The following is a 15697-nucleotide window of genomic DNA, read 5'->3' on the forward strand; positions in this document are numbered from 1 at the left end:
GTGACTTGTCTTAAATCTATGACCAGCAAGAACTTCGGATAATCTTTCTCTTCCTAATTATCCTGCTCCAGGAGTGGAGAGTCTGCTTTCCATTGCTCCATGTTGTGTAGTATCTACTACTATTTAAATGATCTTGTCTTGAAACTCCTGCTCCGAGGATGTCTTCTCTTTGGCCCATCACTGACATTATATTGTAGCCTCCTACAAGTCTTCTCGACAGACCCCAGTAGCAGAGCCTTTGTCCCCAAAACACGATTATTTCACTTTGTGATACAGTAACAAGATGACAATGCAAAACATTAATGAACAGGGAACATTGTGATTTCCGACTGGGCTCTCACGTACAATATACAGCTGAGCTAAATGCTTCCTACTCTTGGGTGGAAGTTTATTTTCTTCACAAAGGTAATTTTTGCCAGATAAATATTTATTCAAGTGGACTTGGCTCTGAATGGACTCAGGGAAACTGGAATCTTCCCACCATCTGCTTTGCCTCAGTAACATCCCTTGCATCTCATGTAGAGGGAGACAGAGGAACGTGTGAGAGGATAGAGAAGTGTGTGGAGAAGACAATCTCCCTCCATATCAGTCACTCTCATAGAGCAAGAGCTCGTGTTCTGTTAAACTGCTTTATCCATCAACTAGATTAGTCCTGGGGGGAAGATTGGATTCACTTAGGAGGTTCCTGTCTGACCATGGGAAAGAGAGCAGCCCAGGAAATACAGAGAATCAGAGCTCTGTACCTGGGTAAGTACTGGGGGAGATTGGATTCACTTACCCAGGGGGAGGTTCCTGTCTGACCATGGGAAAGAGAACAGCCCAGGAGCAGGAAGTACAGAGAATCAGAGCTCTGTACCTGGGTAAGTACTGGGGGAGATTGGATTCACTTACCCAGGGGGAGGTTCTTGTCTGACCATGGGAAAGAGAACAGCCCAGGAGCAGGAAGTACAGAGAAATCAGGTTTGAAGAATTACAGGTAGAAATGTATCCGGAGGCTGAGAGATATCGCAATCCAATGCAATTATACTCTAATTATGCTCTTTCAGGCCCAATTCCCTCCCCTGTCCCACACACACCAATAAAAGATTCCATTACTATATCATGGAAAGCGGTTCTGTGAATTTGCAAACTATGTGATAAATATTAGGGATGCACCGAATCCACTACTTTAGATTTGGCCGAACCCCCGAATCCTTTTGCAGAGAAATCAGGTTTGAAGAATTACAGGTAGAAATGTATCCGGAGGCTGAGAGATATCGCAATCCAATGCAATTATATTCTAATTTGCAATTATACTGAATTTGCAAACTATGTGATAAATATTAGGGATGCACCGAATCCACTACTTTAGATTTGACCGAACCCCCGAATCCTTTGCAAAAGATTCAGCTGAATACCCAACCAAATTCTAATCTGCACATGTAAATTAGGGGTGGGATGGGGGAAAACATTTTTTTACTTGTTTTGTAACAAAAAGTCATGCGATTTTCCTCCCTGCCCCTACTTTGCATTTGCAAATTATTTCCGGCCTGGCAGAAGGATTCGGTCAAATCCCCAATATATATAATACATTACCCAGCTTCCCCTGCTCAGTTCCCAATATGTATTGACAGAGAGGACAGGTACAAGGGGTGAGACAGTTATGTTTATTCAGTTACCTGTAATAAATCACTTGCCTATAGATATTTTACTTTCCCTCCTACACAAGGCATTTTAGAATAGTCACAGGTAGGAATCAAGGCTTCTCTGTAAGGAATGAGCATTGATACAAGTAGTTATTTATATAATATGACATTATTAGTAATTGTGTGGGGCAGTACATCTCTCCGTCTTCATGAGATTCTCGCAGAGCTCACCTACTAACACTGAAGACCTTTAATCCCTTCCTCACAGGCACTTGAACACCAGCAATTACATATATATATATATAAATACGCCATGACGACTCGTTTAGGACAGAATCAGAACCGAGAGAACCGGGTGATTAACTTAATGGTATAAGTGATTGTACTGAATAAGTAAGCGCATGTATTAGTGCAATTATCTATATGGACTGCATACGGCATTCCGCACGGACTACCACCCACGATGCCAACATGAAATAGAAGGAGAATAATCAGGGAAGAAGCGAATATAAAGCGGTTTCTTATGTTGGATCTGCACTGATGAACCTTAATCATCATGCTGCCAATACACTAACATCATCATAATCCAATCAAAGTCTGTCCACTGCTGCATCACATCTTCGTGTCAATCAAAAGGCGGCAGTGGAGACACATGAGGGAGAAGGAGGCTCTGGAGATGATCTGCCCCTGCCTGGGATTTGTTCAGCATCAGCAGACTATTCTGCACAAGTGTTTCATGTCAGTGACAGACAGTAAATATGAATAGAGAGGGGCGCCAGGAAGTCAGAGAGATGTACGTTGTGTGGCCATTGTTATCCCACGTGACACTTGAAAACGTGATGTTTTTGCCCAGAGTTCGTTCAGCCCCTCGGGCTCATGGGAGGTCAGCCAAGCTCCATACTGCTCATCATGCTTAGTGGGAATAGCCGCAGAGCCAAGCCGGCCTCACACGCTGATCAGGGGGTCCTAGCAGATCAGTCGTTCATGCAGCTCGTGCAGTTGTTCGGGGGTCAGCACAAGCTTGTGGATCTGCCCCTGTCCCGGCTGGCAAGAAAGGGTCACTTTACCAATGTAAACGGTGTCTTCTTTCTTCTCTTCCTTTGCCTGTAGGGGCAGAACCAATCAGAAAGCAGGAGACACAGTTGACATCAGACAACATCACATTCCACTAAAGCAGGAGTGGCCAATACTTTACTAATGTGGGCTCTACTTATAGTCATATTGTCCCATTATGATCGACATCTATAATATCACTGTAAGCATTCTGCTCCATGGGAATTGTTACTTAAAATATTATATTGATTTATATGAGAATTTACTTTGTTTAAAAAAAAAAAACTATTTCTTATTTAACCTTAAAGGGGAAGTAAAGTGTAAAATAGAATAAGGCTAGAAATGCTGTATTTTGTATACTAAACATAAACATGAACTTACTGCACCACAAGCCTAATCAAACAAATGATTTATGCTTTCAAAGATGGCCACAGGGGGTCACATCTTGTAACTTTGTTAAATATCTTTGCAAGACCAAGACTGTGCACATGCTCAGTGTGATCTGGGCTGCTTAGGGATCGTCATAAATTATCAAAACAGCACAAGTCAAATATCTGACAGAAGCCGTTAAAGCAATGATTAATAATCAGAATAAACAGACTGCACTGGGTCCTGTGTTGTCATGTAATCTAATGTGGATTTTATAGTTTTTGTATTGTTTAATAGAAACTTTCTCCAACTCTGCAGAACCAGTGGCTGCAGCAAAATAATCCTCCAAATAGAATCCCAGTTTATCTGTTTAAATCTGGCTCCATGATCTTTGTCCCTGCAGCTGGAGTTGGAAACAGTAAAGGGGATGTAAAGGCAAAAATAAAATCCAATACAAATCTCTACACAGTCGCTGACTGCTCTACAGGGAAACAAACAAAGCTGCTTGAGTTCTGTATGGCTGGGAAGTAAGGCGAGGGCTCCCCCTGCTGTTCATAAGTATGATTGTTTCCCTGCAGAGCAGTTAGGGACCGTCTGACAATTCCTATCCACAGCAGTAAATGAAGGGAGAATTTCACTGCACACAGTCAGGTTTCTTATAAAAACTGTACACATTTTTTAATTAAAGTATATTGGAGTTAGGTTTCTTTTTCATCAAAGAAAGTAAAAATGGGATTTTATTTTTTTGCCTTTACATGCCCTTTAACAGAATAAATATGTGAATGAAAAGAATAAAACAGGAGGGTAATTTAGACAAGCCGTTTGCTGACAATCAACTGATTGTTTTGTCTTGAAATCAACTGATTAACTGAAGGTCTACTGGTAGATCCCCATCTATCTTTTGTTCACCTCTGCACTAAATAAAGCATAAAGACTTGAATCTGTTATGCCCAGTGCACCTTTTTGCTTTGCTCTGATAAGCCAGACACTTACCTTTATAAAGTCGGTGGAGGGGAAGGTGGCAAAATCTGTGGGAACGTTTGCCCCGGGACACTGTGACACCGTCTCCTTCATAACTTCATTCTATTTAGGGAAAACAGAAAGGAACCTTTATGTCTGGATGGAACTGTTCATCAGCTCTACATGCACCTCTCAAACTGGCTTCTGGGTGTCACTGCAAAGTCCCATCATGCATCAGTCTACCTATCCAGTGCAAAGTATCTGAAGATGGATTCCATGACTGTAGGTGCTTGACGACTTACCTTCAGCTTGTCAATGGTGTCACTCAGAGACTTCAGTCGAGCTGTTTGCTCCAGGAGCTGCGCTGCAGGATTTCCTACCAGGGGAAGAACAAATCAGAACCCCAGATAGAGAGAGAGAGATATATATATATATATATATATATATATAGCAATGCTAAAATGCACATAAAATATAAAACAAGTTAGGGACCGCCATTCGGGGTTTACCTTGACGTGGTATGGTGGCTTATCAATTTTATGATCATAACTTTGTAACAAAATAACCCCTGTTTTGGGTACATATGCAATAGCATTTATTATACTTATATATACTTTAAAGCCTTTAGAGTGCTCCCACAACCCCCGTTTTGATATATATATATATATAAGATATTGGGGCAATAACCCATAAAAACTTGTGTGCATACCTGCTTTCTTGTGTGTGATATCCACCACCTTAGCGTTGGCGCTCATTTGCTGCAGAGCATCGAGCAGTTGGCTGGTCTTGCGATACAGGGTTCCTGACATTGCCTCTTCTTTCTGCCGGTCCTTGGGGAGAGTGAGTTTGGGGACATGCAACGCTGGCAAGGAGGACAGATCCGTCTTTATCTGATGAGCCTGAGGATCAGACGAGAGGTGACATTACACAACTGGGAGCAAGAACACCACAAGGGTGGAGGGATTTGCTTGGAGGAGCTTTTAGCAGGGGCTGCCATTTTAATCGTACCTTTAACTTGTTGTTCTCGTGCTTCAGGTGCTTCATTGAAAGTCTCAAGGCATCAATTTGCTGCAGCAGCAGAGGAGAATCCTTCACTTGGACTGGGCCAGAACCATTTATCAGTGATTGGCCAGATGATACCCCTGTGTGTGGAAGATAAGGTACATATACAGTTAAAGAGAGCAACAATACAGAAGCAAGAAGAATCCTCACTCATGCAGGCATGCATACACATGGAGCAATAACGGGTATCTGTAGAAGCCACACAGTGCTTGGGTCTCCTGGCATGAAACGCATAGGTTGCAGTGGAACATATACTGGACATGAGCAGCAATATGAGGGATTATGAAATGTATTGATCTAGATGGAGTAATTTGTACAAGAGCACACATGGAGGGGTCCATGCAACCTGCTCATAACAAGGGCAGTATATATAAGAATATGGATAGTATGAGCACAAGGTAAACATACAGCAAGTTAATAAGTGACCTGATGCAGAATAATATACAAGTACAAACATAAACTTCAAATTATGAGCCTATTTTGGAGAAAACCGGAGCCCATCTCAGTGAATGCAATTGCCCCAGAACCCCGTTTTCCTGCACTTTCTTCTCCTTGGCGGTTCTCTTTGCCAGGTTTTAAGGCTTTTTGTGAGGCTTGGTCCCAGCTTAGAAGCCGACTGGGAAAGTGTACCCCAGGAGCAGCAAGCAGAGGGAATCCGAGCTCTCTATAAATACTGGGGGTGCACTGGATTCAATAGCAGGGACACCAAGATTCATCTCCATTAGACTATTGAAATGATACTTTTTTTTATCTATTCCTGAAGGGACATATTTAATATGCGCATGCACTGATGGTATGAGAGATGGGCCAACAAGTGCTTGTTGTATTTGTCTATCCCACCCACAGCCGTGAGCAAGTGGGGCTGTGCTACTGTACCTCGCTGCTCTTCCTCTGGTATGTGATTAGGGAGGAGAAACAGAGTTAAAATGTGAGTAAGGAGAAGAGACAGAGTTAAAAAAGAGACACACAGAAGAGCCGAGTGAGAGAAGCAAACAGAGATGAGAGAGGCAGAACAGAATCAGAGTGTATCACCTTGGTATACATGCCAAGGACAATTGGTGGCTTTTCCAGTGGATATAAAATGGGGAACAGCCAAAATATCATGTGTGCCACCGAGCTGCACCACTTGGTATGCTCCATTGCAATATAACTGGATCCAAATCTTTGTGCATTCATGTGCTGCCACCTAGTGTTGAATGTTTACACACGTAGAGATTTGGGACAAAATCTGGGCATTGAATCGCCTTTTATCTTTCTATTCAGTCCCAGATATCGGGGGGCATAAGCTGTGATATGATATTCAGGATTCCCTGGACTTACACAGGGATCAGAACACTCTTAGCAGGACCTGTAGCAGCACATACCGCATTCATTTTCTGAGCTGAATCAGTGATATAATATACAATTCTGGCAAATTATAGCAATTATACCGGCAGGCGACACTGACTTTTGGTTCATTAATAGGCAGCTCAGTGCCTGGATAAAACCCAGGCCCTTACATTCAGCTGCTGGCTAAGCATGATGGGATGACGGCACAAGTTTGTCTCACCTCCTGCAAGTCCAGATACAATAGAAGCCACACCAGAAGCCGGGACCCCGCGCAGGCCCTCGATAGTGCGTTTGGATTGGTTGTTGAGCCTTTGGCGGAGCTCAGCTTTCTCAGATTCCAGCTGGTCGATGTCGGCCTGAAGAGCGTCCATTGTCTCTTCAAACTCTCTGTGCAAAAAGTTCAAGCGCAGGATTACACATCAAAGCAAAAGTAGTGACTTTAGATAAATAGATAGATAGATAGATATATCTCTATCTGACTACTGATGCCTTACTGGTTCTTTCTTCCCAAATAAAAATAACATTGTCCCTTGAACCATAATGACTATCTCAGGGATTCTTACTTCTCTTTCTTCTTCAGCACAGTCTGAGTCTCCTCCAATTTAGTCTGGATCTTCTCCACCCGATCATCAGCCTCTTTGGAGGCACTGTCCAACTTCTTCTCCAGTAGGCTGAGCCGCACGTTGGCCTCGCTTAGCTCCTCTCCCTGAGCAGAAAAACAACAACAATTTGGAATTCAGCTAGTGATGTCTAAATGGGGGTCTGAGTTGGGTCCTGGCTACAATAAGCCCCACCTCCCCCAGGCACCTCATCCATTTACTCACTTTTATTTTTAAAGATTTTTTCAGTTCCTTAATGACAGTTTCTCTATCCTCCAACTTTAGGCCAAGACCTTCTGCATCTGTTATCTCCGCCCGAAGCGCCGCTGCTCTCTGTTCCACTGGAGGGGGTGACTGAAACATGAAGACAAATGAATACTGAATCTTACAGCAGGTCTAAAAGTCCCAATCTCCACCTACTGTGTAAATACACACCTTGCTTTGAGGCTTCTCTGCATCATATTCCCCTTCCTGCATGGCAGTTGCCATCTTATTCATGGTGGCAATAACAACACTGCAAGACTGTCGGAGGCACTCGTATGGATTGCTCCCCTTTGTGCCATAGATCTGCAGGGGACAGAGAGGGGTGAGAGTGGGCACTAGGCTCAAGGCTAATATTCATTTCACAATGAGCCAGCAGGGCACTAAGCCAAACCTGTTCAGTAGCTTTAAAGGCCACATCTTCCAGTTTCAAAGCTTGCAAGCCCTCATTTTCTCCCATAGGAGCGATCATCTGAGCTCCTGCAGCCGCCACTTCCTGGAACACGGCCACCACACACTTGAGATACTTGCGACAATCCAGCAATGTCTCACAGACCTACAAAACAACGAGTGAAAGAGATTTACTTTCAGAGGCAGGCAGGGAAGTTATGGACCAATGAAACTGAACCAATGCTGCCTATGTTATACAACAGCAGGACTTGTGTTTACACTGCAGAGGTCCATCTACATTCCTTCAGTTTATCTACAAGCCTCTTAATCTCCTGATAGAAAGTTCTAATCTCGTCGCAACTTAAAATTGGCATCAGGATGAATAAAACACCTTGAATAACGAGCAGGCACCATTCCGGAACACCAAAAAAAGTTGATTAGTTATTAGAATCCAGGAGTCCAGTGTTCAGGAATGGTGCCTGCTCGTTATTCGAGGTGTTTGCATGTAGCTCCCCTTTGCTGAGGGTTTGGAGCATGAGCACCCGGACCCACTATGGAAAGCGTTAAGCTTGTCCTTATATTTAAATATGTCCATGCTTTCTATGGTTATCATTGTATAGCATTCTATTCAGGATAAATAAAGCCTGATTCCAGCAGCTGATCATCAGACACACAGGGGTACAGTGCAGACAGACGAGCCAAAGATGGCTGAGATACTGTGAATGACATGCAATCTTGGCAGCAGCCATGTTGTTACAGCTGTGGATCCCCTCCCACCAGCTCTGCTCACCTGCTGTCCAAAGCCGAGAGCTGCAGGGATTCCAGCTGCCTCGGTGCCAGGCATTCGCCGTCTGATCTTCTTGCAGAACTGGCGGATATCGCTGCACGAGGTCTCCAGATCCTTCAGAAGGATGGCAAAGTCCGAGCTCTCCTGCCCAGCCTGGAAATGAGAGGCTAATGAGCACATGGGTCTTGCACTTCTATTTGCAACACCAACAGCTGCACTGAACTGCGAGTGCATTAACAACACAGTCAATTCAGCTCTGGGACCATTAAAGGAGAAGTAAAGGTAACTACTTAAATAAATGTTACTTAGTTTTATTAAGCAAGCTTAAGAAAGTTTTATATAAATACACCAGTAAACCCTCAAAGTAATGATGCTCTGAGTCCTCTGTCAAAACAAACATCACATTTCTTTCCTTCTATTGTGTACTCATGGGCTTCTGTATCAGACTTCCTGTTTTCAGCTTAAACCTCCAGGGCTTGGGCATGCTCAGTTTGCTCCTCCCTCCCCTCCCTGCTGTAATCTGAGCCCAGAGCTATGAGTGAGCAGGAGAGACTCAGGCAGGAAGTGATGTCACAACAAGCTAATATGGCAGCTGCTATTCTAAACAAACAGAGAGAGCTTCTAGAGCTGTTAACTCAGTTATGGTAAAGCATTCTGCAGAATAAAAATGGCATTCTAGCTTGCACTGTTGTGGCTCATCTATAGGCAATAAACTGCCTTGGTAGCTTTCCTTTAAGTGAGTAACATTCGAGGATCATCACCAGGCAGCACTGCACTACATTTTGTAATTTCTCTAATAAAACTCACAATACACAGTCAGAAGGTCACTTACATGCAGGAAGGCTCGCAGCCGGCTCACTTCTACTCCCATACAGTCCAGGGCACTCTGGGTGAACTGCAGAGAAAGTGACAGTTTCAGCCAAGGACAACGCTTATAAGAACATTTAACCCTTCATCAGAATCATGTGATTCAACCACTGAATGCAGGAGTAACAGTGAGAGGGGACTGCAATGCTGACGTTACCTTGATGTGGTCTGACAGTTGCATTGTGCATTCCTCTGCTTGGTCAGCGAGGTGGATACTGTACAGGTGCTGCGGGAAAAAGAAACCATTTAACAGGTGTGGGCACCAGGACACATTATACTCCATACTCTCTCCCCTGATATAGGCACAGCTCATTATTAACTTCATAAAAGATGTGGTTGCCAAAGCCATGCAAGGTAGCCACGGAGTCTCTCAAACTAGGGTTAAAGGAGATCATTTATGTAAAAAATAAGAACGTACCAGTGTGTTATACTAATTTTAGATATAGAAGAATTGTGCTAAAAAAGTAGTGTTTCAGGCTGATTTATTGAATATTTCTGCAAAAACCCTAATAATCCCTCCCTTCTCTTCCACTTCTTGCTCCCTCCTTTCCCAGGCGGCTCTCAGCTCACTGTACCGTAGGACAGGAACCAATCAGAAGCTGACCTGACCTGACAGGGAACTGAAGCCTGACTGTGACTGCAGGGCTGTGATTGGCTGTCCCTTTCATGCTGTGCTTCTGGCAGGGACTGTTAGGACACGCCCAACCCTCATTTGAAACAGGGACCAGTGAACATCTATGGTGAGCTCTAATAAAGGTGCAATTTTTAAAAATAATATACATTTTTATCACCATGTAAAAGCAACACCATATATTACTTATAATTGCCTAGTTTTTTCATTTATCCTATAAGTCTCCTTTAAGCATGACCCAGGGGGACCAGTAAGTTCTACTAGTAGAGGCCATTTAGGCTACCCCTCATCCCTCTAGGCCAGGGGTCCCCAACCTTTTTTTACCCGTGAGCCACATTCGCAACACAAGCATAAAATAGTCCCTTGGGGTGCCAAATAAGGGCTGTGATTGGCCATTTGTTTGCCCCTATGTGGACTGGAAGCCTACAAGAGGCTCTACTTGGTACTATACTTAATTTTTATGCAATTAAAACTTGCTTCCAAGCCTGGAATTCAAAAATAAGCATCTGCTCTGAGGACACAGAGAGCAACATTCAAGGGGTTGGAGAGCAACATGTTGCTCGCGAGCTACTGGTTGGGGATTACTGCTCTAGGCTATGGGACATACCTGATAGTACTTAATGGCCTTGGTGAGAGGTTCCACATTGACAGTCTCATCCAGTTGGTCTTTGTGCAGCAGCTCAATGAGGAAGTCCAACGAGCGTTCATGGACACTCATCTCGGGGTACAGCATCCCGACCTTCTTATACACTTCTACACTGCACTTATCCAGAGCCCTGAGAGCAGAGATCACAGTCATTCCCTGTACGTATGTGACACAGATACACAGGCCGTGTCCAGCAAATGATAGAATTAAGCCTGAGGGCGGCTGTTTGTGCTACAGCTTTAGCTCCACTCCCAGTTTGGCCCTGTTCTGCAATTCCCACCAATCAGACTGCGCACTGACTTACATGCCCAGGAGGTGGGGGTCCAAATAAAGCAAACAGCAGAATGTATGATCAGTTTTATTCAGAATCCTCCCTGTACTCATTTAGATTCCTAATGGGAAAGATCAACCTCCCTCTGTATCAAACGGACCAGACGTAGCTACACCATGCAGTTTACTGACCCACGTTTTGGGCATGTGAACAGGGATTGGCCATTCTATTGGGGCAGGTTTATATCTCCCCTGGGCAAGGGCTACACCAGGCAGTTAATTCAATTCCCTGCACATGTTCCTCTATTATAATCATAATAATATAATCTGATCATTGGGTGTTGGATCAAGCCGTTAGGACAGGCAATTTGGCCCATATAGATAAAGTTCAATTCATTAATTAAGCAGCCAATCAAGTAGATCTTTACATGTATTACTGATGTGAAGGATCTTCATATTGCTCTGCAAGACTAAGAAAACCCGGCTAGCATGGTATTATACCCGTGCACTGGACTGATATCTGTGCCCCGTCTGATGTAGCAAATAGCTGAGCTTTATTTATGAGAGATGCTGCTCTTCCATCAGAACATTTAGTAAAGTGACCCAGAATGCAGGACGTGTAACCAAGTACAGAACTGTGGCTCCTTATGTCTCTCTCCAGTTACACTGACCCCACCCAGGGCCCGAATGTGAAGTCGCGCAGCAGAAATTCTGTGGCATCATCAGGAGTCGGGTGGTGCCAGTTACATGCAGCTGCTTATTCAGCAGTCGGGTTCAGTTCTGGCTGCCTGGATCATATCAAAGCTTTTTTTTTTTAAGGACAAAAACAGCAAATCCCATTGCCGGCACCTGTACAGGACATAATCTCTCCCACAAACGGCGGGGTACACAATACACACACACACACAATACACTTACACACAATACACTTACACACAATACACTTACCTCACATGGGCACTTGTACATTAAATAACACTAAGGCCCATTTACTTCATCTAAAGCCATGAACACGTTTATAATCACAAGCACCAAACAAGTGCACTCTCTAACATGGACCCCCCCCCCCTCATCAAGTTGCCAACAGCTGCAGTCTATGGTAGAAATGGATCCTTATCCTACTTGCTGTACAGCTGCACATGGCTAGTGATCCGGCTAATATAATATGTAATCACCCCCTAACCATTTATCAACCCCTAATCCCGATGAGATCTTTTCATGCAGCAGACGGCTGATAATCCTCCATCCATACCATGATAGTTAGGCAGATTACTCACAGGAGCAGAGCAATGGATAAAGATACATTTATAGCCAGAAGCTTTGGCCGCCTGCTGACTTATGAATATTCATAGAATAACAAGAGAACCCCAGAATGTGTGAGCCGCACTTACTGCTCATATTTGTGTAGCGTGGCCTGCAGGAGGGTCAGGGAATAGACCAATCCAGCTGCAAAGCTCATCTGCTCTCCTACTGCTCCTCTCATGCCGCTCTTCTGCTCACCGACCTCCGACAACTCAAACTTCTCCTGCGCCTGTTTACTGATCAGCTCCGCCTGCAGGAATGACACAGGGCTCAATGCAACATACGGGGCTCATGTAATCACACAACAAATGTTCTCAGGGGTACAGAGTTTAATGCAAAGTGATCCTTTTGAAAGATCCTGCCGGCTCCATCTATCCACCCCCTGACTCTGAGCTTCTGTACAGCAGAGCAAAGAAATATCATGACCCAGATTCCACGAGTACTGGCACAGGCCGTTCATAACCCAGGGGGACTGAATCTAAATGAAGCAAAGTTATTGCTGAAATAATCTCCAAATATAGGAGAAATCTCTAAAAAAACAAAACTATTGTCTATCTATTGAACAAAGTGGCAATATCAGGTGGGACATACAGTCACTCTTACAAGATGAACAAGATACCTTTCAGTTGCACCTCACCTTGCAGATGAGTCTAGGGATCAGCAGAAGCACCAGAATGCAGTCGTGGTCTCCTCCGTGTCGCAGGAAACTGTCCGGCATGAAGGATGTTAGCAGGGACACGTGCCGATTGGCCTGAGTAACCTCCATCTTTCTCAGCTCCATCTCAATGGCCTTCAGGAAATACAATAAAGGCAGTCACTTACCATGAGACATTTGGGCAAAGCTGTAGAGCAGCCTGAAAGGGCCACAAACTCTCAGATTAGATGCATAAGACTGCGTGTGGATGAAAGCAAGATGTCACCTTTGCGTGGGCCTTGGTCTCTGCAAACTTGATCTTGAAGTCAAACATTTCTGGAGACGGCTGCTGCTCCTTCTCCACTGAAGCCTCTTGCTGGTTCCTGAGCTCACTGTTCACTTCCTTTAACCCAACAGGAATAAAGAGAGGCCAGTTAGAAGACTGCATTGTGTTTTTTCATATTTATGCATCACCTGATCACAGCCCAGTATTTACCATTAGTCTAATGTAGAACAACGCTCTTAACCGACTCCACATATTACCTGCAAGTGGGCAGTCAGATCCCGGTACTTCTTGATAGTCTGCTGATAGTCGGCAACCGTCTCCTGTGCAGCCTCCACGCGTTTTTCTGCTTCTCGCACCCGGGCGCCGGCCATGTCCAGCTGCTCTCGGAGCTCCAGTTCTGTCTCGCGGGCATTCTCCTGCAGCTCATCATTCATCTCATTGATGGCTTCCTAGGGGTGGGTACAATACAGAGGGAAAGTTACAGAAAGATAGTGCCCCCAGATCAGACGAGCTGCAAAGTTAATCATGTTGATTACGGAGGTCAAATTGTAGATCCTGAAAATCCAGCAGAGGAAGATGACCCACAATGCACAGATCTGTGGCCACAGCAGTAATTAAGGCAAAGGATGGCAGTGAATGATAAGCTGCTGGCCCCATCAGCACAATGACTTAATGTCTGTGTGGGAGGCAGCATTGGCCATGTACCTACAAGCCAGTAGTTGTTGGTCCATTCAGTGTAACTTACATAGTTAAATCGGGTTAAAAAAAGACAAAGTCCATCAAGTTCAACCCCTCCAAATGAAAACCCAGCCCCATACACACACCCCTCCCTACTCTCACATAAATTCTATATACCCATATCTATACCAACTATAGAGTTTAGTATCACAAAAGCCTTTGTATTATGTCTGTCCAAGAAATCATCCAAGTCCCTCTTATAGTCATTAACTGAATCATCACCCGGCAGTGCATTCCCCAACCTCACTGTCCTCACTGTGATGAACCCCCTACTCTGTTCCTTTAAATGAAACTTCTTTTCCTCTAGTCTGAAGGGGAGGCCTCTGGTACGTGATTCTCTTTATGGGTAAAAAGGTCCCCTGCTATTTGTCTATAATGTCCTCTAATGTACTTGTAAAGTCTAATCATGTCCCCTCACAAGCGCCTTTTTTCCAGAGAAAACAACCCCAACCTTGTCAGTCCCCCCTCATAATTTAACTCTTCCCTCCCTCTAACCAGTTTAGTTGCACTTAGTCTCTGCACTCTCTCCAGCTCATTTATATCCCTCTTAAGGACTGGAGTCCAAAACTGCCCCCATACTCCAGATGAGGCCTCACCAGGGACCTATAAAGAGACACAATTATGTTTTCATCCCTTACGGATGTCTATATTTATCAGAGTTAAAGGAAGGATTTATACCAGATCGCTGACGGTTTCTCTTAGTTCCCGGACTTTCTCCTCAAGATCCAAGTTTCGTTCTGCCAGGGTCTCCACCATTTCTTCAGCTCCCAGAGCTGCATCAACCTGTGAAAGGTAAAGAACTGGGCTAATTCTGAGGCCTCATCTTATGTCAAACAGACTAAAAGAACTTACTTGTCAACCTGGGGTTGACAGATCTACAGACAGCTAATACTAAATAAATAAAATCAGAGCCCAAATAAGCAGAATGCCATGCTGGACAGACTGGGACCCTACATGTATGAGCCTCACCTGTTCCTTAAGCTCATCAATGGTCTTCTCCATGTGTGAGGCCTCCTCCTGCAGCTTCTCCTTCTGCTGTCGCAGGGTGTCCAGTTCTGTATTCTTCTTTTCCATCTGCTTCTGCACCTTGATGTGCTCCTGTTTCTCGGAGGCTGACAGATCCCGCATCCTGGAGAGGATAATATTGAGAGCTACAGGTAACTGCCACGGAGCCACCAAAGGGACAGCCACAGATACATGTACAGGGAACAGACTATGGCTACCATGCAGCAGGAAAGGGCTAAGAAACCTTGTGGAGCAGAGGAAGAGCTTGGCATCCTCGCTGGATTCTAGGAATAAATTGCACCTTTGTGCCCACATTGCCCATGTGATGATATAAATTACACTGAGCTCAGATGCTCTTGTCCATATATACAGTACATACAGGTACTACTGTAGCCTCTGCTGTACAAAGGGGAATTACAGCAAGCGCATAAATAAGAGCATTTACCGGACCAGGGCTTCCTTCAGTCTTGCATTCTGTTCCTCCAGCTGTTTCACCTGATAACTGGAAGCGGCTCCATCTGACCCTACATCAGGGAAACAAGATGTTGGTCACCCAATATGCCTGTGGCAGTCAACCACCCTTTGCATTCATACATTCCCTTCCACTTAGACTAGTGTTTCTTAATATGAATCCTGGAAATAAGGTAAAATATTTGTTAATTCAAGCGGACCCTCTTTCTAATCACTGTACTGTAGAATTAGAACAAGGAGACTCACGGCTATAACAATACTGGGAGCTGTGTTATGAATCCCTGTTTTAAGGCCCCATACACAGGCAGATATAAGCTGCTGACAGATTAAGTTGGCAGTTTATTGCCCAGTGTATGGGGCCCTCCGCCGGACTTCCCTGATTGATATCTGGACAAAAGTCGGCCAGATGTTG

General features: G+C 44.4%; 1 protein-coding gene across 9 annotated transcripts in view; it reads right to left on the reverse strand.

Annotated features, from left to right (window-relative positions):
* Positions 1–1632: 1632 nt before the first annotated feature.
* dctn1.L (dynactin subunit 1 L homeolog) overlaps positions 1633–15697 on the reverse strand; it is a 51194-nt gene continuing 37129 nt past the window's right edge. For 6 of the 9 annotated variants that reach the window (XM_041560921.1, XM_041560970.1, XM_041560771.1 and 3 more), the window contains 22 exons: positions 15260–15338; positions 14779–14938; positions 14488–14592; positions 13329–13520; positions 13072–13188; positions 12789–12941; positions 12241–12401; positions 10541–10709; positions 9460–9528; positions 9268–9330; positions 8439–8588; positions 7653–7814; positions 7433–7564; positions 7223–7351; positions 6962–7104; positions 6619–6785; positions 5946–5960; positions 5016–5149; positions 4717–4906; positions 4310–4383; positions 4041–4130; positions 1633–2729 (listed from right to left, as the gene is read on the reverse strand). In XM_041560921.1, the coding sequence (XP_041416855.1) occupies positions 2592–2729; positions 4041–4130; positions 4310–4383; positions 4717–4906; positions 5016–5149; positions 5946–5960; positions 6619–6785; positions 6962–7104; positions 7223–7351; positions 7433–7564; positions 7653–7814; positions 8439–8588; positions 9268–9330; positions 9460–9528; positions 10541–10709; positions 12241–12401; positions 12789–12941; positions 13072–13188; positions 13329–13520; positions 14488–14592; positions 14779–14938; positions 15260–15338 (2792 nt within the window). In that variant the 3' untranslated portion in view covers positions 1633–2591. 9 annotated transcript variants of the gene reach the window in all.

Source organism: Xenopus laevis, chromosome 1L, assembly GCF_017654675.1.
Source record: "Xenopus laevis strain J_2021 chromosome 1L, Xenopus_laevis_v10.1, whole genome shotgun sequence".
Lineage (NCBI taxonomy): Eukaryota > Metazoa > Chordata > Amphibia > Anura > Pipidae > Xenopus > Xenopus laevis.